General features: G+C 36.8%; 1 protein-coding gene across 1 annotated transcript in view; it reads right to left on the bottom strand.

Moving 5' to 3' along the window:
- Nucleotides 1-9836: 9836 nt before the first annotated feature.
- Nucleotides 9837-24800, bottom strand: part of LOC135204706 (uncharacterized) — a 19328-nt gene continuing 4364 nt past the window's right edge. The window contains exons 2-4 of the mRNA XM_064234860.1: nt 13279-15761; nt 12730-12948; nt 9837-11357 (exon numbers count right to left, since the gene is read on the bottom strand). Coding sequence (XP_064090930.1) covers nt 11161-11357; nt 12730-12948; nt 13279-15733 — 2871 coding nt within the window. The 5' untranslated portion in view covers nt 15734-15761 and the 3' untranslated portion in view covers nt 9837-11160. The remainder of the gene's footprint in view (nt 11358-12729; nt 12949-13278; nt 15762-24800) is intronic.

Raw genomic sequence — 24800 nt, 5'->3', positions numbered from 1 at the left:
ATAATTAGCAATACAAGTAAATATATACATGACAATACTATAACAAAACATATCAAGTCACCTTTAGAAACCCAGATACAACACTGAGGGTATTTAAATCCTTACACCAATTGAATCAACCAAAAAGTGAAACACAAAATCATTCTATATACGATTTACAATTATATATCTACACAAACGTACTAGTGTACGTAAACAAATAATTGCAAGTATACATACACACCCACATACATCATCATTGCAAAATATAAACATTCTTCTTTAGTGAAGATAAACTATGATTGCTATAGCCTCCTCACATCTGCTTCTCAACGATTTTGCCGAAATTGGATGTCACAAAATATTTCGCCAAAGCAGGCGATGAGGATAAGACACGAATAATATATAATATTTTTCAAAGAAAACTGATTAACAAAATTATCTGTAACTGACACCTTCTTGTCTCATGATCAACAACTGTAAGCCTAAAAGTTGGTTTGGCTCAGTCTGCACAACACAAGTCAATAAGAAAACTCAGAGAATATTTCTCTTGCCAACACAAACTAGGTCTACATTTTTGTAATGCAGGGTTAGAACACCATGCAACCACTTAAGGGGATGGTACCATGGTCAAAATAAGTAAATTATAAGTAAAATGTGAGTTTCCTAAGCATTGCTTTACCACAGAAACTACATTTGTATGATGCACTCCGACAGAACCACATAATTAAGTGAATTCTATCACGAAATAACTAGAACATGACCAGCATCAAAGGGGATAAAGAATCAAAACTCCTTGGAGAAGAACTACTCTTGAGTATGATCGTTGATCTTGATAAAAAAGATAACGACACCAACATTGTGCAAATTATCTCACCACCTAAAATGTAACATCATCTGGAACATCTCCGCTCACCCTAAAAGAGTGGCTAAGATTCCGTCAAGCTCTGTAAGTGTTCTGGTGAATGCTGAAGTGATAAGGTCATTCTTACATCACAGTGAATTGTGACATTATCACCAAAGATTCCTTTATTCACCTCAGAAGTTGATTAGCCTTGATCTGACAGGGTGGCTCTGCAAACAAATGTGACAAACACTGCGTCCGTATGCAAGACTTTGACCCTGACTTCAACCTGATATAAGTCCAGAGTCCAAGTGACTGGGAACGATATGCTGACTGATGGTTAATTAAGGTTTCAGACATACGACTCCATTGAAGTCTGGAAAGGTGAGGAGGAGGACGACCACTTTGGATCACAGTCGTCAGAAACTATAACAGGAGGTGGAGAGAAGCCTCAGGAGGGTCATGACCCAGACAGTGGTGGTGGGGGGGGGGGGGGGTGGTTTCTTCGCCATGGGATGAAAGCGAGAGATCACAACCAAGATATTAGACCGACTCATGGTTTAGTATATAAATTAAATGGTAAATCTCTTTTCCCCTTCAAAATCAAAGTGAGGGTTGATGAATCCATTCAAAAACTATCGACGAACTAACAGAAGAACTGAAAAATGAACCTGATTATAAACAGCCTAAGTCTCCTGCTGTTGCTATTATCATCTGCATAAACCTAAATCTTGGCGAGATAAAACATCTTTTAAACCTCAATGCTTCGAATCAAACCGGATTCGTCAACCCTCACTTTGATTCTGAAGGGAAAGAGATATTTCCCATTTAGTTTATATTCAGGCCGTCCACTCACCAGAACATCGCTGAGGGAAGTATCAATTAACCAACACCCCCCCCCCCCCTCTCAAATAAAAAGAGAAAGTTGGTAGTGAATCTCAGACTAAAGCTGCTTCATCAGGCTCAAGAAATGGCGCTGTTATAATAAACCTCAGATGAAGCGAGAGCAGAGTGACGGCGATGACATAAATACAGCTGTATCCATAAGTTAACAGTTTGTTAACGTCTCTTGCATGTAGGTACCCATAGAGAGAGAGAAAGTGAATTTTGTATAAAACTATCCATAAAAAAGGAGCCAACATTTAACGGACAATCACGATAGCCGCCTCTCCAAAAAGCCCCGTCCTGGCACAACGAATGATGCAAAAAGCAGCCTTCTGGCCTCATGGAATAGGGTCGAATATACACCTCTCTTACTTCTTATGCTCTCGGGATGACGTCGAAAGTCGTGTCCAGTTAAGTTTGCTGATTAGTCTCAAAATAAACTCAAGTGACCAGTGTTGCAGATCTGCTCTTTCCGAAAGAATCAAAAGCGACAAATGATGTTCATGCAGAACGTCAGTAGGACTATAGTTTTCAAGTATGTTTTATACATACGTATTATGTCAGGCCATACTTTATAGATTTAGATTCATTTGTTTGTAGGAAAATAAAGCTTATGGTCACATCCCTTTGCCTTCAAGTCTAAAGTTCATTGGTTCTAAATGAGAAAATTGAACACGAGCTTCATCGGCTATGGATTGGGAATAATGGAGATTCCTTAAGCTTAAGAAATCATGTATGTCAAAATTGACTGAATTTTACGTTATAACTGATTATAAATGTAGTACAGATGCACTTGGGTTTATAACTGCAAATGAAGACAATAGGCCTAAAATGTTACAGTTACAACATTTGTTAACTTTGTATTGGAGTTAGATGCGTTTTATTGCAAACTCTCTCTCTCTCTCTCTCTCTCTCTCTCTCTCTCTCTCTCTCTCTTGTTCATTGATTTATTTAAGTTTGGTTTGCACTTTTTCACTGAAGTAGGAAGAATATAAAAGAAGTGAGAGAGAGAGAGAGAGAGAGAGAAAGTGTATGCTTATCTCTACTCGTCTCTCGAAGAAGTGTGGGGACGTTGCCAGCACCACGATGGAATAAGTATCGTATCCCATCTTGGGCAGCACCACCCAGATACCGCCATGATTCAAGAGTCAGTTTTATTCTTCGTCACTTGACTTTCAAAGATTTGATTCGAACGACGATTTTAGGCGCCTTTTGACGCTCGTCCTAATTTTCTTGTTCTCATTCTTGGGAGACTTAATAGTATTTAAGCACACGAAAACTTTTTTGCAAAATTCTCTCTCTCTCCATCCGATCTTCGGAGACATTCTTCCGATCGTGGCTAAAGGTTTACATGCATGAGAAATGTAATTGATATATTCATATAATCTCTTAATTTTCTAAGTGAGCCTATTCATATACAGTTCGCTTAGTTGAAAAAAATGCTACATGAAACATACATATGCCTAGTAAATCAAGCTGAATGGACAAGATATTAGTGATAGGCTTACCCGAAGCAACAGTAACATATTATAAAGATTTCTGGCAGTCTTACGGCAGTAATTGAGCAATTCGTGCCTAAGGTTTCTGGCAAAATCATTAGGTTGGAAATGTGACGAAAAAATTCGTGCAGTTTTGGCATTGATACCATCACTTCTTTTGCATATATCCACCACTTCTTGCATAGTTCTGCATCTTTTGGTGAACAGTAAAAAATCTAATTTTTTCACTTCCATCAGTTATATTGGTCTTATAAGAATTGGAGCACCCATATATGGCACATATTACCATGATGAATCTGTCCTCGCAAATTAAAACATAAACATCTGTGAAAAAACGCGGGATATTTCCCGCCTTTGTGTCGCCTGGCTGAAGTCTCCAAGTCTCCAGGTGATGTCATGCGCATGAGCTTTGAAAACGGGACCTCTAGGTAACTCGCCTTATCTTATTCCATCTTGGGTGAGGGAGGGAAGGAGGGACTTGCCTTACGATGCGAAATAATGAAGCTACCCAGGAGGGTAGGAGGTTGGGTAGGTGGGTGCATAAACGGGGCTGTTTGCAATTCCTGCGGCAGTACCTACTACATAGTATTCTAATTGTCCTTGTGTTCATCTGTCCTTCCTCCGCCATAACAATGTGAAACCAAAGAGCGAAGAAGAAGTAGATCACAACAGAATCGATGTCTCAAACTTCCAAGAAGATTCCATGATGAAACGGACAGAGAATCTCTCTCTCTCTCTCTCTCTCTCTCTCTCTCTCTCTCTCTCTTTAGAACGTAAATTGGTTACTGTTGCTGTTTTTTGTTTTTTCTCTCCCCATTCAAGAGTCATATGCGTAGGCCTATGGATAAAGTATGTAGAACCGAGTGGTTGCAAACAGCCTTCAGCATCAGCAAGGCCTACATCCTGGGGCTATTTAGACGAGGTTTCCCACGGGACAAGCTTTTAGCTATTTGACAATACTGTGCATTCACAGCATCCTGGAACAGTAATTGATGGTTCCTACCAAGAACAATATTTTTGGGTGTTTATTTCTGGATATTTAGACGGAATGACACAAATACTTTAGGCCTAACCGGGAGAGAATCGGACCATTTCTTGGCCTGATATCATTCATAGTTTACATTTCTGACCGGAAATCATGTTATCAAAATGCACACTGAATATTAACATACAAGGCTCAATGCGTCTAGTATGTTACAACACTAGATTTCATTTCCACTGGACCCTGAAGTAATAATAATAATAATAATAATAATAATAATAATAATAATAATAATAATAATATAATAATAATAATAATAATAAAAGTAAAGGCCAGTGTCGCCTGACTTACCTGGAGGTATTTGCACATCGCGAATGATTATTATTATTATCATGAAATAGAAGACGAGATTCTGAGAGAAGAAGAAGAAGAAGAAGAAGAAGAAGAGGGTTAGAAACAGGATAAAATGAAGAAGAAGAAGAAGAAGAAGAAGAGGGTTAGAAACAGGATAAAATAAAGAAGAAGAAGAAGAAGTGTCCTGTCCCTCTGTCACTTCAGGTGATAGAGATGATTCTTGCTGTCACTTCTTTGTGTTCCAGGAGACAGCAGCCCTGAGGCCTCTTGCTCTCTCTTACTTATCACAGACAGGATTTTGCTGTTGTTTCGTGAGTGACAGAAAATCACAAGGTACGATGCATTATTATATTGTTATTATTATTATTATTATTATTATTATTTTTTTTTTTTTTTTTTTTTTTTTTTTGCTCTATCACAGTCCTCCAATTCGACTGGGTGGTATTTATAGTGTGGGGTTCCGGGTTTTTTTGGTTTTGTTTTGTTTGTTTTTTTGGCTTTTTGCATGGCCTTTTTTGTTTTTTGCCTTTTTTTTTTTTTTTGGTGTTTGTTTTTTTGGGGGGTGGAGTTCCCCTTTGGGGGGTGTTCCGGGTTTTTGCAATCATGCCTCCTAGGATAGTCCATCACTTTTCTTACTATGTGTGCCGTTTCTAGGATCACACTCTTCTGCATGAGTCCTGGAGCTACTTCAGCCTCTAGTTTTTCTAGATTCCTTTTCAGGGATCTTGGGATCGTGCCTAGTGCTCCTATGATTATGGGTACGATTTCCACTGGCATATCCCATATCCTTCTTATTTCTATTTTCAGATCTTGATACTTATCCTTTTCCCTTTTTATCTCTTTCTCTTCAACTCTGGTGTCCCATGGTATTGCGACATCAATGAGTGATATTTTCTTCTCGACTTTGTCAATCAATGTCACGTCTGGTCTGTTTGCACGTATCACCCTATCCGTTCTGATACCATAGTCCCAGAGGATCTTTGCCTGATCGTTTTCTATCACTCCTTCAGGTTGGTGCTCGTACCACGTATTACTGCAAGGTAGCTGATGTTTCTTGCACAGGCTCCAGTGGAGGGCTTTTGCCACTGAATCATGCCTCTTTTTGTACTGGTTCTGTGCAAGTGCCGGGCATTCACTTGCTATGTGGTTTATGGTTTCATTTTTCGTATTGCACTTCCTACATATGGGAGAGATGTTATTTCCGTCTATCGTACTTTGAACATATCTTGTTCTTAGGGCCTGATCTTGTGCCGCTGTTATCATTCCTTCAGTTTCCTTCTTGAGCTCTCCCCTCTGTAGCCATTGCCAATTGTCATCGCTGGCTAATTCTTTAGTCTGTCTCATGTATTGTCCGTGCATTGGTTTGTTGTGCCAGTCCTCTGTTCTTTCTGTCTTTCTCCTGTCTCTGTATATTTCTGGGTCTTCGTCTACTTTTATTAGTCCTTCTTCCCATGCACTCTTTAGCCACTCGTCTTCACTGGTTTTCAGATATTGCCCCAGTGCTCTGTTTTCGATGTTGACGCAGTCCTCTATACTTAGTAGTCCTCTCCCTCCTTCCTTTCGTGTTATGTATAGTCTGTCCGTATTTGCTCTTGGGTGTAGTGCTTTGTGTATTGTCATTTGTTTCCTGGTTTTCTGATCAATGCTGCGGAGTTCTGCCTTCGTCCATTCCACTATTCCTGCGCTGTATCTGATTACTGGCACTGGCCATGTGTTTATGGCTTTTATCATATTTCCGGCGTTGAGTTTTGACTTGAGTATCGCCTTGAGTCTCTGCATATATTCTTTCCTGATCGTGTCCTTCATTATTATTATTATTATTATTATTATTATGGGAAGCTTGAGCTGTACTGAATAAAAGAAAGCCAGGTATATACCCTATTTTGAGACATCAGGCAGGATGAAATGAAACGCTATTTATTGAAACAAAAGCAAAGTGGATAGACAGATGCAGTGGCAGAAGAAGAAACCAGGTCGCCGGTTCGGCTGATTTTACTTTCTCCTCTTCTAATGTATGTATGTATGTATGTATGTATATGTATTTAAATATCTTTTTATATGAACTACGTAATAGAAGTCTGACTGAAGGTTGGTTAATTAAGCTCCTTTTTAATGTGAGAAAGAGAAATTCAGTCCTGACTTTGTCAAGGAAGCCTGGTTGGGGATGATTCGTCTCTTCTCTTATATGACGAATTTGACTTTGATCGTCATAACCAGCTGCTGTTTCTGGCAGGTGACTTGTTTCTGTGCTTGTGTAAGTGTTTACATAATAAAAATATGGAATGTTAGTCCATATATATAAAAGACTAAAACTAAAGAGGTCAACCAGATTGCTTGCAGGAATGTGATCAGACTAGAGACGCTAAAGATGACGTATACAATAAAAGTAGGCTAAGATAACATGCCGTCACCTGTAGTCATTCATTTGTTTATAAACCTTAGTCCAAGCTCCCTGCTTGAGACAACTACCCCGACCTATAATTCAAACGGCCTACGTGATCTGTAGCGTGTCTCATTTGATTGTGTGTTCGTATGTAACTATGTCATCTGATAGTATGTTCATATGTTCGAACTACTGTCTGTTCTTTCATAACTTGTAACAGAGATGGTAGACAAGCAGAACAGAGTTAGCTATCGTCATTAGAAGACCTGTATCTCTTTACCTAAGCTTTATCATGTAGAGAGAACAGAAGTAGCCATCATCATTGGCAGAAGCGATCAAGCTATCGTTATTAGAAGACTTGTACAATCATATCTGATCTTCAGTATGTAAAACTTCAGAAGAATATATATATTTTTATACTTCGTGTTTTCTACAAGAACCTCCTCACCATGAGTTTAACACATCATCGTCATAAACAAGAAGATAATCCCGACTTCGTAAGTGATCTACAAACCCCAAAACACGCCATTGAAGATGGAAGTGCAATACCAACCGACTTAGCGTAAGATTATCGCAAGTCTAACATTACCTCATAGGGCGCCTTATCATACAAGGCAACAGCCCTAACACTTGTATGGTGTAGCTAGATACCTCCAGTACTTCATATTCGCTCAAGTGACGACGCCCTCCCAGCAGTTTCTGGAAGAGCGTTGCTTGTGCTGTAGTAGTACTACAGGGTGTGAGTATCAGGACTGGCGCTGTCAAAGGAAAACTCCAACATGTTTCAGCATTTGATGTCCTTGGAAGAAGTAGTGGTCCCCTTCGGAAGAAGACTTTCTGCTCGTTGGTGCCTTTGGTGGAAGAAGCGTCCCTGGAACTTATTGCTTTCTGGAGATGCTGTTGTTGTTAGTTAGCAGCTGCTGCCTCTTCCTTCGCCTTTTCCTTTCACTTGGAGATCCTCCTCCTGTCTCCTCCTCGGCCTCCTCCTCCTCCTCCTCTTCCCGCTCTCCTCTACTTCTTCTTCTTCTTCTTCTTCTTCTTCTTCTGTCTCTCCGGTAGCGTTTTATCTATCTATTTTATTTAATTTCTTTATTTCCTTATTTTAATTTTTTCATTTCTCGCTTTTTATTTGTTTTATTTTATTTTATTTATTTTTCATTTATATTTTTTCTATTTTATATTATCATTTTATTTTTTCATTTAAAATTTGTTTTTATTTTCTTATTCTTTTATTTATTTTTTATTTCACTTTTTTATTATTTTTATTCTTTTATTTCCAAATTTTTGCTCATTTGCTATAATTTATTTATTTTTTATATTTCATTTTCTTATTTTTTTATTTTATCTTTTATTTCATTATTGTAATATTTCAGTTTTTTTTATATTTTTATTTTAAAATTTTCCCCCTTATATTTTATTTATTTATTTTTCTATTTTTAACAAATTTCATTTTTTCTTGTGTTATTTATCATTTTTATTTTATGTTCCTATTTTTCGTTTTCTTTTGTTTTATTTTTTTATTTTTCATTTTTTACAACTTGTATTGCTTTATTTAACTCGTATTATTTTCTATCTTTTTTTTAATTTATTTATTTCTTATTTTTTTCGATTTTTTTTTATTTCATTTTATTTGTTTTAATTATTTAGTTATTGAGAGAGAGAGAGAGAGAGAGAAGAGAGGAGAAGAGAGAGAGAGGGGAAGAGAGAGAGAGAGAGAGAGACGAGAGAGGGAGAGAGGGGGGGGTGGAGGGGGGGGGGTTCTATTATTTTCTTTTTCCCCCCCCCCCCCCCCCCCAAAAAATATATTTCGTTACAGTTTTAACTAACACAAGATTTGTTCCTTTCTTTTGGATTTACTCTATTATGATTATTGTTTGAGGAAAATACTTATTATTATTATTATTATTATTATTATTATTATTATTATTATTATTATTATTATTATTATTATTATTATTATTATTATTATTATTATTATTATTATTATCATTATTATTATTAAATTTTTTTAATCTCTGAAGCCATCCTTACTCATCCTTCCCCATAATATACTGAAAAGGTCTCTCTCTCTCTCTCTCTCTCTCTCTCTCCATTTCAAAGTTTTTGATAAAGTGTTCATAGAGACTTTCATTCAGTCATTCCATCCTTCAGTTGATCTCATCTGCAACTGAGGAGTTTTTTTTTATCTGTCTGAGATTCAGAAAACGTTTCTTCCCACTTCGCCAATACTCACTCATTGACTGACTACTGCATTTTCTATCATGAGAAAATGTTCTCTTGACTCGGGGCCAAATGTTTTGAAGTTGAGTTTGGTAAGGAAAGATGCATTGGCCTCTTTTCCATAAGTGTTTGTTCCTTTTGACTGACAATTGTCAGAAAGTGTTTCATTTCCACTGATATGTATTTTGTCCAATTTGCCCCTGAATTGTTTGTGTCAATTTTTCACTTTCGGTGACATACTTGTTCTCTTGACTTGGGGCTAACGGTTTTGATATTGAGTTTGGCAGTGAATTGACTGACAATTGTCAGGAAGTGTTTCATTTCCATTTATGTTTATTTTGTCTAATTTGACGGTGGCTTATTTGCATCAATTTTTTAATTTGCTTTTGTGCTCTTTTTCTGGGGCAATTTTCTTGGTAATTTTATATAACTTATACAAGTTGAATGAATCTTTTGACTAATTGACTTTGCCTTTTGATTGCAACTGTCATCACTGTGGTTGTACGTAGATACAGTATATTTACACTTTCAATATCTGAAGCATCACCAAAACAGATCGCAAAAGATGACAATTAAGTTGACATAAAATTTTTATTCTCAAAAAGCAAATGTTTTTCCATTTCCAATATGAAACCTTCTTACCAAAACTGCTTCACTATTGATGCATAACATGGCTAATAAAACACCCAATGGAAGTAAGCATCCAGTGTATTTGCAAAGCTTAAACAAATTATGCGTCCTTGGCATTTCGGTATTTCCATATAGATAGATAGATAGGTAAGTCTATTGACTGCACTACTGTAGTTATAAAAATGCAACAGGTTCTCAAACTTGTTCTGAGAAAAGGACATAAAAGATAAACAAATATTTCTCAGGAATCATAAAGAACTCAAAGCAGAACAATGAAAAAAAGAATACATATTATATAACATTTTCAACATTGTCACTTTTACAAGTGGAACTTTAAATGCAGCTAAGTAAAGTTAATTAGTGTACAAACATTTCCGCAGATCTTTCATGAATTACTTTGACTTTCTTCACCTGTAAAACAACATAAAGGAAGCTGACAGACATATTATACTCTAGAGAACAACAACAAACAAACAAATGATAACAACAGCATCTAGAAAGCTGAACAACACCTTTCATCAGTTCTGTCATTTCCTCATCTATCCTTTGTATTGAGGACAATTTCAGAACAACAGCAGAGACACCATATATACATACATATATACATACATACATACATACATATATACATACATACATACATACATACATGCATATATAGAACAGCATATCTTTAATTATGTAAGAAGAGTTCTCTATGTAATGATAGATCCCTGTTGAGTATGGCCTTAATATTAATACAATTGAACAACTGAATAAGGCATAATATCTCTCGATTATTTATCCAGTCACTCGAAACCAACACTTTGACACATCAGAGAGAGAGAGAGAGAGAGAGAGAGAGAGAGAGAGAGAGAGAGAGAGAGAGAGAGAGAGAGAGAGAAGGAAGATGCAGTTCCTCTCCTTTCCTGTCAGTGACAGCAAGACATCACAACAGACAGAAGCACAGAAAAGAAAGGTGGAGCAGGCAGAGAGCTTCTTTCAGGTGGCGGCTTGGGCATGTGGGAACAATGGGAGACTACAGGAGGGACTGAGAGGGAGGAGGGAGAGACTGGGAGGGAAGAGGGCCTAGGAAGTGCTAGGGAGGGAGAGGGGGAGGGGGAGGTGTTGAAACGGAACAGTATATAAAGGTATATTGAGTAACTTGTAATATGGAAGTCTTCTTCTTCTTCCACCTCCTCCTCCCTGAGTCAGCAGTAGGGAAGTGAATCAGGCAACCACCCTTGGAGAGTGAGAGAGAGATGCATTGAAGGATAGACTTGCTACTTATGAACATCTGTGCTCTCTCTCTCTCTCTCTCTCTCTGAACAAAGAATAAAGACACTAAAGGTATGAACAAGAGACCTGGGATACAAGAAACCATCTGCACTTTACCGAAAGATCCTCATAAGATACAACAGCAATCGATCTTCTTCTCTTCTTCAACTACTCCAGAAAGGTATAATGTGCCAAGGCTCCTCTCCCTTGCGAGCGTCTTCAGTCCTTCAACATCGTCAATCTTCGTGCCAGGAGGCACATGAATCCTTATTTCCCTCAGAGGCGCAACAGTCAGCGACTCGAGTAGGAGCCTTATGTCTTGATCTGAGGAAAGACAAAAAGGGCGAGGTATTATCAACACCTCCTCTACTTGACCTCCCTACCTGCCGCCTCTCACTCTTGCTCAACACTCACACCCACCCACACACACACACACACTATATTGAACAAAAGCAGCATAATTACTCTGTTACACACATATATGTACACATATAGTATAAGACAGAGAAGAACAGACTAAACTGAAACTAGCGAAGAAGGAAGTCAGTCAGTACCTAACAACTGAAACTGATTTATGCCCATAATATAATAAGAAACAATGGAAAAAAGAATTTCTCCGAAAAAGCTATTAATAAGTAGTGGTGATAAGTGATTAAGTCATCAAAGAATTATTTCTTTATTTATCCCCATCAGAAACAAAGGAGAAAAGAATAATAATAATAATAATCTCTCTCTCTCTCTCTTATATAAGGTCTGGCTGCTTCTTCCTCTTTTTCCTTTGCTCTCTTTCCATTCTCTCGTCTTCATTCTTTCCTTCCTTTCTTTCTTTCTTCCTTCCTTTCGTTCCCCTTTCTTTTCATTAGGAGGTTGTTCCGTCCTTTCCCTCCTTATTTCCCTTCCCTTCTCTCTCTCTCTCTCTCTCTCTCTCTCTCTCTATATATATATATATATATATATATATATATATATATATATATATATATATATATATATATATATATATTTATATATATATATATATATATATATATATATATAAATAATAATAATGAATAATAATATAATAATAATAATAATAATAGTATTAAAATTAACTACATTTTAAGCTATTTCTCTTTTAACCTCCTCCTGATTATTATTCCTCTCAATTTTTCCTCTTCTCTTCTTCAGTGATTCGTGTTAGTCACTATTTATATATACTAGATTCATAAAATAGATGTATATATATATATATATATATATATATATATATATATATATATATATACATCTATTTTATGAATCTAGTATAATAAAATAGTGACTAAACACGAATCACTGAAGAAGAAGAAGAGGAAAAATTGAGAGGAATAATAATCAGGAGGAGGTTAAAAGAGAAATAGCTTAAAATGTAGTTAATTTTAATACTATTATTATTATTATTATTATTATTATCATTATTATTATTATATTTACCATGAGAGAGAGAGAGAGTGTGAAACAATTTTTCAAGTCTTCCTTTTCCTCTTCTCTTGCTTCTTCTTGTTCATCTTCTCCTTCTTTTTCTTTTTGTTTTGATTCTGCTCTTAATGGAAGAGGAGGAGATGGAGGTGGATGAAGAAGAAGAAGGAAAAGGAATAAGAGCAATTTCTTTCGAGGGTTGAATTTTGATGTTACTGATACCACTACTACTACTACTATTACTACTACTACTCACCTTTATATAAGTGAATCACTAAATCAGTGGTGCTTCCTCCTCCTCCTTCTTCCCTGATTGTTGGAAACGTCCTGTTTATGACTTGGGAAACATGACTACGATTCTCAGGAGCATAAAACATGAAGTATTTTAATTTCAGTTCCTTTGGTGGAGTCGTGAGAGAAAAGGGCCTCCTCAACCTCTCTAAGTCTTCGTAGCCATCATCCCAAATGTCCATTTCTGATGGATGAAACAAATGAGAGGAATCTTTGAGATATTATTATTATTATTATTATTATTATTATTATTATTATTATTATTATTATTATTATTATTATTATTATTATTATTATTATTATTATTATTATTTCTAAAACCAAAGAAAGCAATAATATCATCTATAGAATAAAGAAGCATAACAAAACTGTTATTATTTTGATTGTTATATATCTCAATGTATTTACACACACACACACACACACACACACGCATATATATATATATATATATATAGTGAGAGAGAGAAAATGCACAAATGCTGTTGTACTAATGGTTGAAGTTCCTACTTACTTAAATAATCCACTGGATTCAAAACCTCCTCCTGTCCTGGAAGTTGTGCACAAACACTTAGGCGCATCGAAAGCTGAACCTCTGTATAAATGTTATGGTTAGCAGACTTCAGCGTTTCACTGAGTTGTGACACATGTATTGTTACATTTGAAATAACAAATTTCAATATAATCTCTTTGGGCCTCAGTTTAGGCAGCAAGGACGGTAGGACATAAAGACTCTTGGGCTCTTCGAATCTTACTCGGTCCTTCAGCGATGTTTTTCTCATCTGTGACACAAGTGATTCCAAAACCTTATCGTCCAGTCTGGTTTCAATACATGGGTCCAAAAGAGCATCATGTATACCAAAAGAGAGTGAGTCTGATACATAGAGTTCATGAATCTCCTCTATTGTATCATGCAACACATCTCTCTCAGTACCACAAAGTATTCCTGGTATGAAGGAAATCACACCTCTGAATCTCATAAATAACTGTCTTGGATCACTTCCACCTCCTTGCATCCTTCCACTTGATGTGATGATGTCTAGGACAATGTTCTCTCCTTGCGTCCTTCCACTTGATGTGATGATGTCTAGGACAATGTTCTCTTCTTGCGTCCTTCCACTTGATGCGACGATGTCATCACAGATACTGCCTGCAGCTGCAAACTCCTGCTCACTTCTGTGTCTGTGGCAGTAGACCTTGACAATGTCCAGGTGCTTCTTTGTTTTCTTTATGGAGAAATAGGATGACATGATGGCATCAAAGTTCTGAAATACTTTTTCAGGTAACGCTTGCTTAATCTCCTCTCTAAAGCCTCTTACATCTGCCTCAGAGAATTCATATTTTTTTTCCATGTAATGTTTCAGAGACCATTTTCTGTACAGTGCATCAAATTTCTCCAGCAGTTCTTCAGAAATTCCTGTCTTGTCAGAGATTCTCTTGATCTTGTGCCTTTTCAGCTGTAAGTAGACTGATGTCCTGGTGCTCATTTCATCCCTTAGATCTGGACACTCAATGTAAAGGAGAACGAACAGGTTGAAATACAGTGGGGTTTGCAGGATGGTTCTAGTGTCAGTGTTCATTTCCTCTATTTTCTGAAGCAGCCCCTTTTTTGTTTGCTCCTGTTGGGTGACATCATCCTTCATCAGATGGCCAATGAGCTTTTCTGTGAGCAATTTCATATCTTCTTCCTGAAGACCTGAAACCTTGAGGTTGATTCTGGAACGTTTTCCTTTGTTCACAATTTTTGTTAGTCCCTCGGTGTTCCCTGGACGTGTTGTGACAACAAACTTCATCATATTTGAATTAAGGGCTAACATATCTTCAAATAGATTCTTAGATTTTTCATTGGCCTCATCATAGCCGTCACATAGGACCAAGCACCTTGAATCCAGGACAACTGATCTGACAAGGTCAAAGGGAAATAGAGCAACAGTTTTTGTGACCAAGTTTTTAAGGTAGTCATCAAAGTTGTCGTGGTCATGATTCCTGAACTGCATACAGAGCAGAAATGGGAAGGAAGAGAGTCCTGGAACATCCATCGTCTTCTTGCACCATTCCTCTGCATAGGAACAAAGAATTGTGGTCTTTCCAGAACCTGCATCGCCAGATATAATCACAACTTCAGGGTCTTTTCCCATTCGGTCTTTGATGTTGAAGATTTCTTTTTGATTTACAATGATACTTTTATTGCCATGGAGACCTTTATTTAACTCCTGATCATCTGCAACTTGTAAAGATACCATAATCTGTCCTGGATCTGTAGTACCATACTGAGCCAGCCAGTCGTAGGGCAAAATCTGACAGAGGCGTTCATTAAGAGACAGGAGTTCTGCTTCAGATGATTCTTGTATCATGTCATAGAACTCACTCCTAAACTCTCCTATTTCATCTTTAAGCCTTTGTACATCCTGGGGGTTTGAGGGATCATATTTCTCACGGACCTTTTCTAGGAGCTTTGGAAGAGCATCTTGGATCTCTGCTTTAAGCTGGTCAGTGTCAGAACCATGAGATGGAAAGAGAGACTTGAGTTTCTCAAGAGTTTCCTCGAGCGTTGCTTGAAAGTCTCTTAGTTTACTTTCCAATTCTGGTTCTGACATATGAGGCTCTTCGTGGCTAACAAAGTTCCTCTCATCTTTGATCTTTTTTAATAACCCTTTTAATTCATCCCCAGGGTCATTCACCCCCTTTTGCCAAAGAGCTTGACAGACTTTATTCATCAATGTGATGTCCAGATCTTCTGGAAGCTTATCTGTAAGATTTGTTATTTCCTGGACATTGAAAGGACATCTCCTCCCTTGAAGTGGAACTTGGTTGTCGGTGAGAATCTCTAGGATGCTCCTGTGTTGCCCGTGGAGAAAGTGGAAGGTGTATATGAGGTGAACCACCTTCTTTCCGTACCTCCTCACAAACAAGGTCATTTTGAAGGTTTTGAAGTCATTTGAAGAAATAACAGGTGCTGAGGAAGCCATTTTGCAGAAGACTTCAAGAAGAGCCAACCTGAGGAGAAGAAGAGAACAAGAGCAGTTAAGAAGAGGAAATAGAATGAGAGAAACATCAGTAATAATGATAACAAGAGAAGCAGCAGTAACATCAGCTTCAACTTGACTCCTCATGATGAGATCAATTGGAGGAGGAGGAGGAGGAACTTGAAAGAATTTGAGGAATTGGAGGAAGGGAAACAGATTGATGGATGGAGGGGGTGGGGGGGAGACTGAAGAAAGAGATGTTCCCCAAAAAATTTCAGTGATCGAATGATGATTTTGGTTTTTATTGAAAAAATAAGAAAAAATAAAAAAAATTAAAAATGTAACTCTTCCTTCATTTTTAGAGCTATTGCAATGCGGCTTTATACACAGAAAGTATAATCATAGTAGAAAAAAAATGTTGTGAACAGTTTTTCCATTTTTTGTTTTTTTTGCTTTTTTGGGTATGGGGGGTGAGGGCCGGGGGAATTTTCCCCCCCCCAAATTTTGTTGATTTGGTTATCACGAGTTCCTCACCAACCTAAGAAAAAATCTAGCACCAACAAAATATTCTCCTTTCTTTCCTCTTTCCAATGGTATATTTAACTTTAAAATTGGCCTTCAAATAAAAAAAAAACAGTTAGCGTTTGAAGTGCAAAAAAGTGAAAACTGAGAAAAATGGCCGTAAAGGTCAAGAAGTGTTTTTTTTGGCACTCTTGGAAAAAAACTGATCTTTGAGCAAAACCATGATACAAACAAATGTTAAATGCTCACTAGTGCTTAGTTCAGAATGCCTTTCCTTCTTTCTAATAGTTCTTAGTGTTTTTTTTTTTGCTTGGTTTCCGGCACCAAGTCCCCCCCATAAAAAGGGTATTATTTGCTTGAGGCAAGGCTATCATCAAGTACCACCTGACTCTTTGTTGCCTGGTTTGAAACCAAGCAAGTAAGAATTTGTCATCATATACTCCCTTTTCATCGTCCTTTATTACTTTCATCAACTGTGAGTGTAACTGTGAAGGTGAAAAAACCTCAGATGATTGCGCAGCAGACGACGTATAGGCAATGAGGGCTAGGCTCTCAGTGGCCAAAAAAGAGCTTATGTTATTGTTGTTGGCGGTGCTGGTGGTGGTGATGGTGTTGCTGGTGGTGGTGATGGTGTTGCTGGTGGTGGTGATGATGGTAGACAGCGCTGGATACATCAGCCAACAATGGTGGTGGCAATGCGACGCTGCCACGTCAACAAAAAAAAAAAACAGCCCACCTTCGACCCTATGTCTCTTTTTAGCAAAATTTGCTAAACGGGCCATAGTTGCACGATTCCGTTTCGGCATATTGTCTCACTTTCACTCTAGTATACACACAAATGTATATAAATGGTATTTAGAGTTACTTGATGTAAGAAAACAAGCAAAAAACATGGTAAATAGCGAAAAAATGCTCGGAGTAAAGAGCAGCATACCTCCCTTTTTGCAACTCTGGGACACACTGAATCCCATGGCTCCCTGGGGGGGGGCGCTGCCTGCTGGGCATGCTACCCGCTCAGAACACCATACACCAAGGAATCAGCCATTGTTGGTGCCAGATGTAAGAGATTAGGCGAAATAAAAATCAAAATAATTAATAAATTGGGCAGATAAAGGACAAAATGACAATAGTCATTAGGAGCCAAACGTCAGCCCTACATCACAATTTTGCCTAGGAAAAGTCAATTTTGGCTGGGAAAAAGTCACAATTTCGGTTAGGAAAAAAAGTCAGAATTTTGCTTAGGAAAAAAGTCAGAATTATGGGTAACAGAAAAGTCACAATTTGGTCTAGGAAAAAAGTCACAATTTTGGCAAGGAAAAAAGTCAATTTTGTCTAGTAGAAATATCACAATTTTGGCTGGAAAAAATCTAAATTTTAGGTAGGAAAAAAGTCGCAAATTTGGATAGGAAAAAGGTCATGGGAAATAAAATTAATTTTAATATTTCGAAAAAATGCTTTTGCCACATGATAACAGAGGTGTTGCTCATGTCTTAGGGCCATTTAACCAGATTTTGAGAAGAAATTCATAAAAAATCAAAGAGGAAGCCCCCCTTAGGTTACGTTCAGGGTAGGTTATGACTGGTTAGGTTAGATTAAGTTTTTCAGACTTTGCCCCCCTCAGTGCACAGCTCAGTTCTATTCATTTTAGGCATATATATATATATATATATATATATATATATATATATATATATATATATATATATATATATATATATATATATTATATATATATATATATATGAATAACTTGATCACGAAGTATATAAAACGTGATGCTATGTATAAAAAATAAAGTGTTTTTTTTGCCTTTTGCCACGAGAGAAAAAAATGAAAAAGCGAGATAGCTAAGTACTTTCGGTCCTGTTCGGACCCTTTACTCAGTAAAGGGTCCGAACAGGACCGAAAGTACTTAGCTATCTCGCTTTTTCATTTTTTCCTTCGTGGCAAAAAAGCCTTTATTTAATATATATATATATATATATATATATATATATATATATATATATATATATATATATATATATATATAATATATACATATATATATATATATATATATATATATATATATATATATATATATATATATATATATATATATATATATATATATATATATATATATATATATATATATATATATATATGATAATATATATATCTTACGAGGTCAAAATGAAGCTCGTTTAAATACTTGGAGAGAACTCCTAACTGGGAAACATAGCCTACCCTCCATCGTTTCCTTCAAATGTCACCTCTGAAGCTAGCTGAAAATCAAATACCAAACCCGCCAGTACAAAAATATACTTTCTATTTCCCAAAATAGCTAACATGAAAATGGAATAAAATGAGTTAGGAAATGTCTAAAAAAAAATTTTAAACTATCATATTCTTTCCAAAATCATATTTAAGAAAGTACCCTCTCTTATCTCTTTCTGTCCGAAAATTCATAGTATATCAGAAGTCAAAACAAGTCTAGAGAAATCCCATTTTTCTATATGGTGACTTCTAATCCATTTGAAAATGAGAATATAATTATCAGACAATTAAATGTTGAAGTTCGTCAATAAAATGTGTGTCGCACCTCACTACCCCTCTTTAGAAGCTGAACTTAATGTCACTAGAAAGGTGTTAACTTTTCCAAAGTTTTCCACTTTACCTTACAACAGACCTCCAACGCCTCTTCTGTGGCATGTTCCACACACAATCAATCAATATCAGGTAGTAATCCTTTAATTCTCATACAGAGATTATATCTCATTTTCTGTGACCCACGTACGTATGCCCACTAACAGATGATAGGGAAACACGCATGCTACTTAACATACAAATGAGCTCACGCTAGTTTGTTCCCATGTAACTCGGTAACCTTTCCCATGGTTATCTCATGCTTCTGGAATGTATTCACGACCTTGTTTATGCACACGGCATGTTTTCTTTTTGTTTTTGATCTCAGCATTTCTGAGGAATCCCGCGTTTCCACCTGTCTCTAACCGGCAAGAGCTAAGGTTATCAACCCCCACTATTTTAATATATATGTCTATCCTTTCCCTCTACCAGTGCCTTAAGATATGTATACACCGGGAGTTAGGATATCTATACCAGTACTACTACGTAGTTGGGTGGTCTTCCACCAGGGTGGCGCTGCAAAGCAGCATTACAGCGGCAATCTTTAGAGGTCTGGTAACCCCCAAATTGAACAGGGGATTAGTGCTATTGTGAATCTTTTTATAGTTAATGTTTCATGAGTACGTGTTTAGCGAATTTCAGGGGTTTTGTGCGTAAGCATTATAAGTATTCAGTGAATGTTACTGAGTGTTTAAGGCTTAGTGAATACTTGGTGAATGATAGTGAATGTTTAAAGAGCGCTCAGGGCTTTAGCGAATGTTTGTGAATGTTTAGTGTGTAAATATTCAGTGAATGATTAGTGAGTGTTGAGAGTTTAGTGACCGTTTAGTGTATAAGTATTTAGGATTTAATGAAAGTTTGGTGCATGTTGGTGTTTAGTAAATGTTTAGTATGTATAATTATTCAGTGAATATTTGGTGATTAGGGTTTAGGGAATGTTAGTGTGTAGCATATGTTTGGTGTGTAAGCATTCAGTGAATGTTGAGTGTTTAGGGTTTAGTGAATGTTTAGTGAGTGTTTTGGGTTAAGTGAATGTTAGTGTGTATTGAATGTTTGGTGTGTAAGTATTCAGTAAATGTGTAGTGTGTAAATACTCAGTGAATGTTTAGTGAGTGCTTAGGGTTTGGTGAATTTTTTAAAACGTTAATGTTTAGCTAATGTTTAGTGTGTAAGCATTCAGTGATGCTTAGTGAGTGCTTAGGGTTTAGTGAGTCTTTATGGTTTAGGAAATGTTAGTGTTTAGGGAATATTTTGTGAATGGTTGTGTTTAGTGAATGTTTAGTAAGCATTCAGTGAATGTTTAGTGAGCATTCAGTGAATGTTAAGTGAGTGTATTGTTAATGTTAGTGCTTAGTGAATGTTTAGTGTCTGTTTAGTGAGTGTTTAATGAGTATATCTATTGTTTAGAGTTTAAAGAGTGTTTAATGAGTGTATCTATTGTTTAGAGTTTAAAGAGTGTTTAGGGGTTTCATGAGCATTTAGGGTTTAGTGAGCATTTAGGGTTCAGTAAGTATTTAGTGAAAAGTGAGTGCTTAGTAAATGTTTGGTGCACAGTGAATACTTAGTGAATGTTTTGTGCTTAGTGAATGCTTAGTGATTGTTCAGTGTTTTTAGTGGAAGGTTTTAGATTAAGTGAGTGTTTAGTGAATGTTTACTGAGTGTTTGGGTACACTGAATATTTTGTTGTGTTTAGTGTTTTATGAGTGTGTAGTGAGCATTTAGTGTATATTGAGTGCCTAGTGAATTTTGAGTATTCAGTGAGTGTTTAGTGTTATTGAGTGTTAGTGTATGTTAAGCGTGTTTGGTGTGTGTGAGTGTATAGTGTGCATTTACAAGGAGTGTAAGTGCATTGTGAATGTTAGTGTTTAGTGATTGTACATTGCTGTTTAGTGAGTGCTTAGTGACTGCACGCAAAGAAAGTCCTGTCATTTACAGGAACCATTTATGCTAGACACTGCTTAGATCCAAGAGCAGATGCTTAGGCCTTGACCACAATGGTTGGAGTACTTGGGTCAACCTATTTTTGTAAGGTAAGGTCATTTTTCTCTGTGAAATTGGGTCCAGTAATAATAATAATAATAATAATAATAATAATAATAATAATAATAATAATAATAATAATAATATTCTTTCAATTCTCCTTATGATTTTCCTTTCTGGCACGCTGGTATTATAAAGCAGCTGTCCAATGTTCATCGTGCTGTCGGTCGTCAACGGAAAATTCGGGGCGGGCTGGTGTTATCAAAAGCAAAACTGGTTATCAGGGACAGGGTGGGGTCGTCAACAGGTATACAGGTGGGTTTCGTAGGTCGGGAACAGGCCGTAGTCGTCAGGGGTCTATCCGGTATTTCTTGTTATTTCTTCTTTTCTGGTTTTTAAGGCGTCTACATGTTTCGGCCACCTCGTTTGGCCATCTTCGGGACGGGATCGCTGAGTGCAATGGTCTGTATCAGATGTATTCACGCTATTTATTGCATTCGGTTGGCTTGAAGAAACAGGTACCTCACTTTTCATTGGGCAATACCTGTGACGTCACGAGCGATGTCATCAGGGGCCCGTTGCTGGTTGGCTTTACCCAGATCTCCCCTCCCGCTCCCTTTGCCTTCCATCAGCTGCATGCCTGCCTTTGAACTCCTCAGTTCTGGTTCCGTTTGCCTCATTCCCTCTTGCAAATTGACTTTTGAAGCTTTGCAACTTCCATGTGAAGTTATAGTGCCGAAAGTGACTGTACAATAATTGAATTTGAATCACTGACGGTGCTTTTATTTGCTTTGATAAGATTGCAGATTAACTAAGGACCCCTCTGGTCAAATTTTCTCTGGATTACGCATGCGCAGTGAGACTGAGAACCATCATGGCTACGTCAATGAATTCGGAACTGGTGATTGAGAAGCTCAGGGTAAATGAACCATCGCTTGAAAACCCAACTTGGGACTGACTACCTTTTTGGAAAATTCAATAAAGTAGAACTACAGAAACATTTATTTCAACTATGATCCTCGAAAGTAAGGGTACAAAAGATAAACTAATAGATATGATAATGGGGCATCATTAATTCTTACATCCATCCAAGAAGAGTACCCAGCGAGGACCAAGAAATGGACCGGCTTGAACAAATCTAAATAGAGTTAGAAGAGATAAGAGAGCTCATGTGTAAAAAAGAACAGGAAATAGAAGAATTAAACACTGCAATACAATCAGCTCACTTAACTACTAACAAGCTGAATGGTCGGATCTCTTAGCTGGAAGAGCAAGTTCGGGAGAGAGAGGAGAGAAGATCGAATGTGCCGTGTATATAGTACATCAGGTGGAACAATTCTACTGATTGGCGATGAATGTTTGAGTGATATCAAGAAGACGGACTTTGAGGACGACTGTGCTATCAGAACTATACCGGAGGTAGCTACGTTGGATTGGATAAAATGCTGGGTAGGTGAGAAACTTTCTTGCACACCAGATAAGTGTATAATATATTAGGGAATACACGACTTGATGGAAAATCGAAATGTAGGTACTGGATTAGATAAACTGGGCTCTCTAGTCACTAAACTAAGAGATAAAAATGACAATATTGTAATAAATGTATGTGAGCTTGTGCCATCTTTAAATGTTGATCTAAATTCTGTTATTGGAGACTACAGTGTAAAATTGATAGAAGGAGGTTATGCCAATGTAATTTCAGTATTTAAGACAAATTTATTATTCAAATTTGGGACAAGAGTCATTGATGAACTATGTTTTAAGGAAGGGAATAAAAATTCCGGGATATTGTTGAATAGGATGGGGGTAGTACAACTACTTTCTGCACTGACAAAACAATGTCAGTTTTTTAAAGCAAATAGTAACAGCAATGAAACCTTCAAACCAAATGCTATCTAGTCGCTTTAATAACGCAGTTACACACCAGCAAAGGCGAAGTACACCTCTGTATCCTCGAAATCAGGACACAACAAATGTAAATAGTGCAAACCTCACCGATTACCACAGTAAGCATGACACACACACACACACACACACCCTCCAAAAACTACCACAGCATAAATAGCTCAAGAAATTTAAAACAAGGAAGAGTTTTAATAGAATTGGTTGTTATAACTGTGGAGAATTTAACCACGTAACAATGCCAGTCTTTATATTAGGTAATTTTTATGATAATTTGTTGTCTGCAGGTAATAAAATGGGCGAAATTATACCTAATGTCAAACTTCATCAGATCATTAACAAACCTACTCATGTTACTTATAATTCTGCAACCCTCACTGACTTATTGATAAGTAATAGAACTGATATGATTAATTGCGCACTTTGATGTTGTCCCCTGCCCAACAGCAGACCACGAGGAGGCAATTACTGCTACTCTAAATCTGCAGAGACCAAAAAGAGAACCTGTTTTTAAAACTTACCGGTGTCTAAAAATGACTCTTCTCAGACACTATGAGACTTGTTACTAAATAATGTCTCCCTGTTAAATGAAATACCAAACACTGATGATGTAAATTGCTAGGTGTTTCTTTCAATTGAAGTGATTGTTTCTGGCATTGACAAATGAGCACCAATGAAATCAAACGGCCCCCCTGGATAACCCAGGATATAAGAAAAGCGATGAAAGAAAGAGACCACGTGCAGAGAAATCTTAAAGCCCAAAGAAGTGATGTACTACTGGTAGAAAGTTTCAGAGAATTGAACAAAAAAGTAAAAGTCATGATGGACTCTAGTAGAAGAGAACACTACAGACAAGAATTCCAAGATACAAGAAATAACTACCATAAAACATGGAAAGTAGTTTAAATAAAAAAATATGCTCCATATTGTTAGCAGCGAAGCACAAACATCTGAAAACATAGAGAATATTAAAGCTAAAGCAGAAGAGTTTAATGATGATTTTGTGATGAATGTAGGAAAACAAACATACGAGAAAACTCAGCAAGTGACATCAGGAAATGAGGCTCTAAGTCACTGGTTAAAAAAAAAAATCTAGATAATCCACGTGGGTTCAAACCTTCTCCAGTAGACTAAGACGGTTATATTAACTATTAAGGCTTTAAATAATTCCAACGCATGCGGATCTGATGGTATCACTCTGAAATTGATCAAGGATGCACTGTTTATAATAGCATTTTACATTACAATAATCATCAATACCTCCATCATGACAAGCACTTTTCCTGACCTATGGAAATACACTTTTGTTATTCCTATTTTTAGAAACGGAGATAGACTGCTACCTACTCCGTCTAAGGTACTCGAGAAGATTATGGCTAATCCATTAACAAAATATTTGTAAGAAAACCATCTTTTATCTGAACACCAGCATGGGTTTAGGCCTAACTTATCTACTGAGACAGCTCTTTTGAAGGTAAATGATAGAATATATAATAACCGAAAGTAAAAAGATATTACAGCTCCTTCTTCCGGATCAATCTAAAACTTTTGAGAGCATGAACCATAAAATCCTAGTAGAGAAATGTATAAATCTAAGAATAGATCCAACTTGGTTTGATAGCTACCTAACCAATCGATTCCAGTCAGTAAAGTTAATGGATACATTGTCATCTGGATGTGAGGTAACATTTGGGGTCCTGCAAGGATCTGTTTTAGGATCAATGTTGTTTGTTAATTTTGTTAACGATTTGGCGGAATCTCTACCTGGTATTTTCGTTGTTGACACACAAATCATACTTGAAGGGGACATATGCAACATGAATGGATTTATTAGGAAGGGCTGAAGCAGTTTGGGAGGAGGCCAAGGCAGTTTGGGAGGAGGCCAAGGCATATTTTCAGAGACATGGCCTCCTATCAGACGAAAATAAAACTCAGTGCATTTTTATAGGTTCAAGACAATATATATCAGCCTTAGATGATAATGTCTGGGTAAATTTCAATGGCAATGTTATCAAGCCTATGAAAGTTGTGAAAA

Source organism: Macrobrachium nipponense, chromosome 47 (assembly GCF_015104395.2).
Source record: "Macrobrachium nipponense isolate FS-2020 chromosome 47, ASM1510439v2, whole genome shotgun sequence".
NCBI classification, from domain to species: domain Eukaryota; kingdom Metazoa; phylum Arthropoda; class Malacostraca; order Decapoda; family Palaemonidae; genus Macrobrachium; species Macrobrachium nipponense.
Note: the sequence above shows the minus strand (reverse complement) of the source record. Positions and strands in the feature narration are given on the sequence as shown.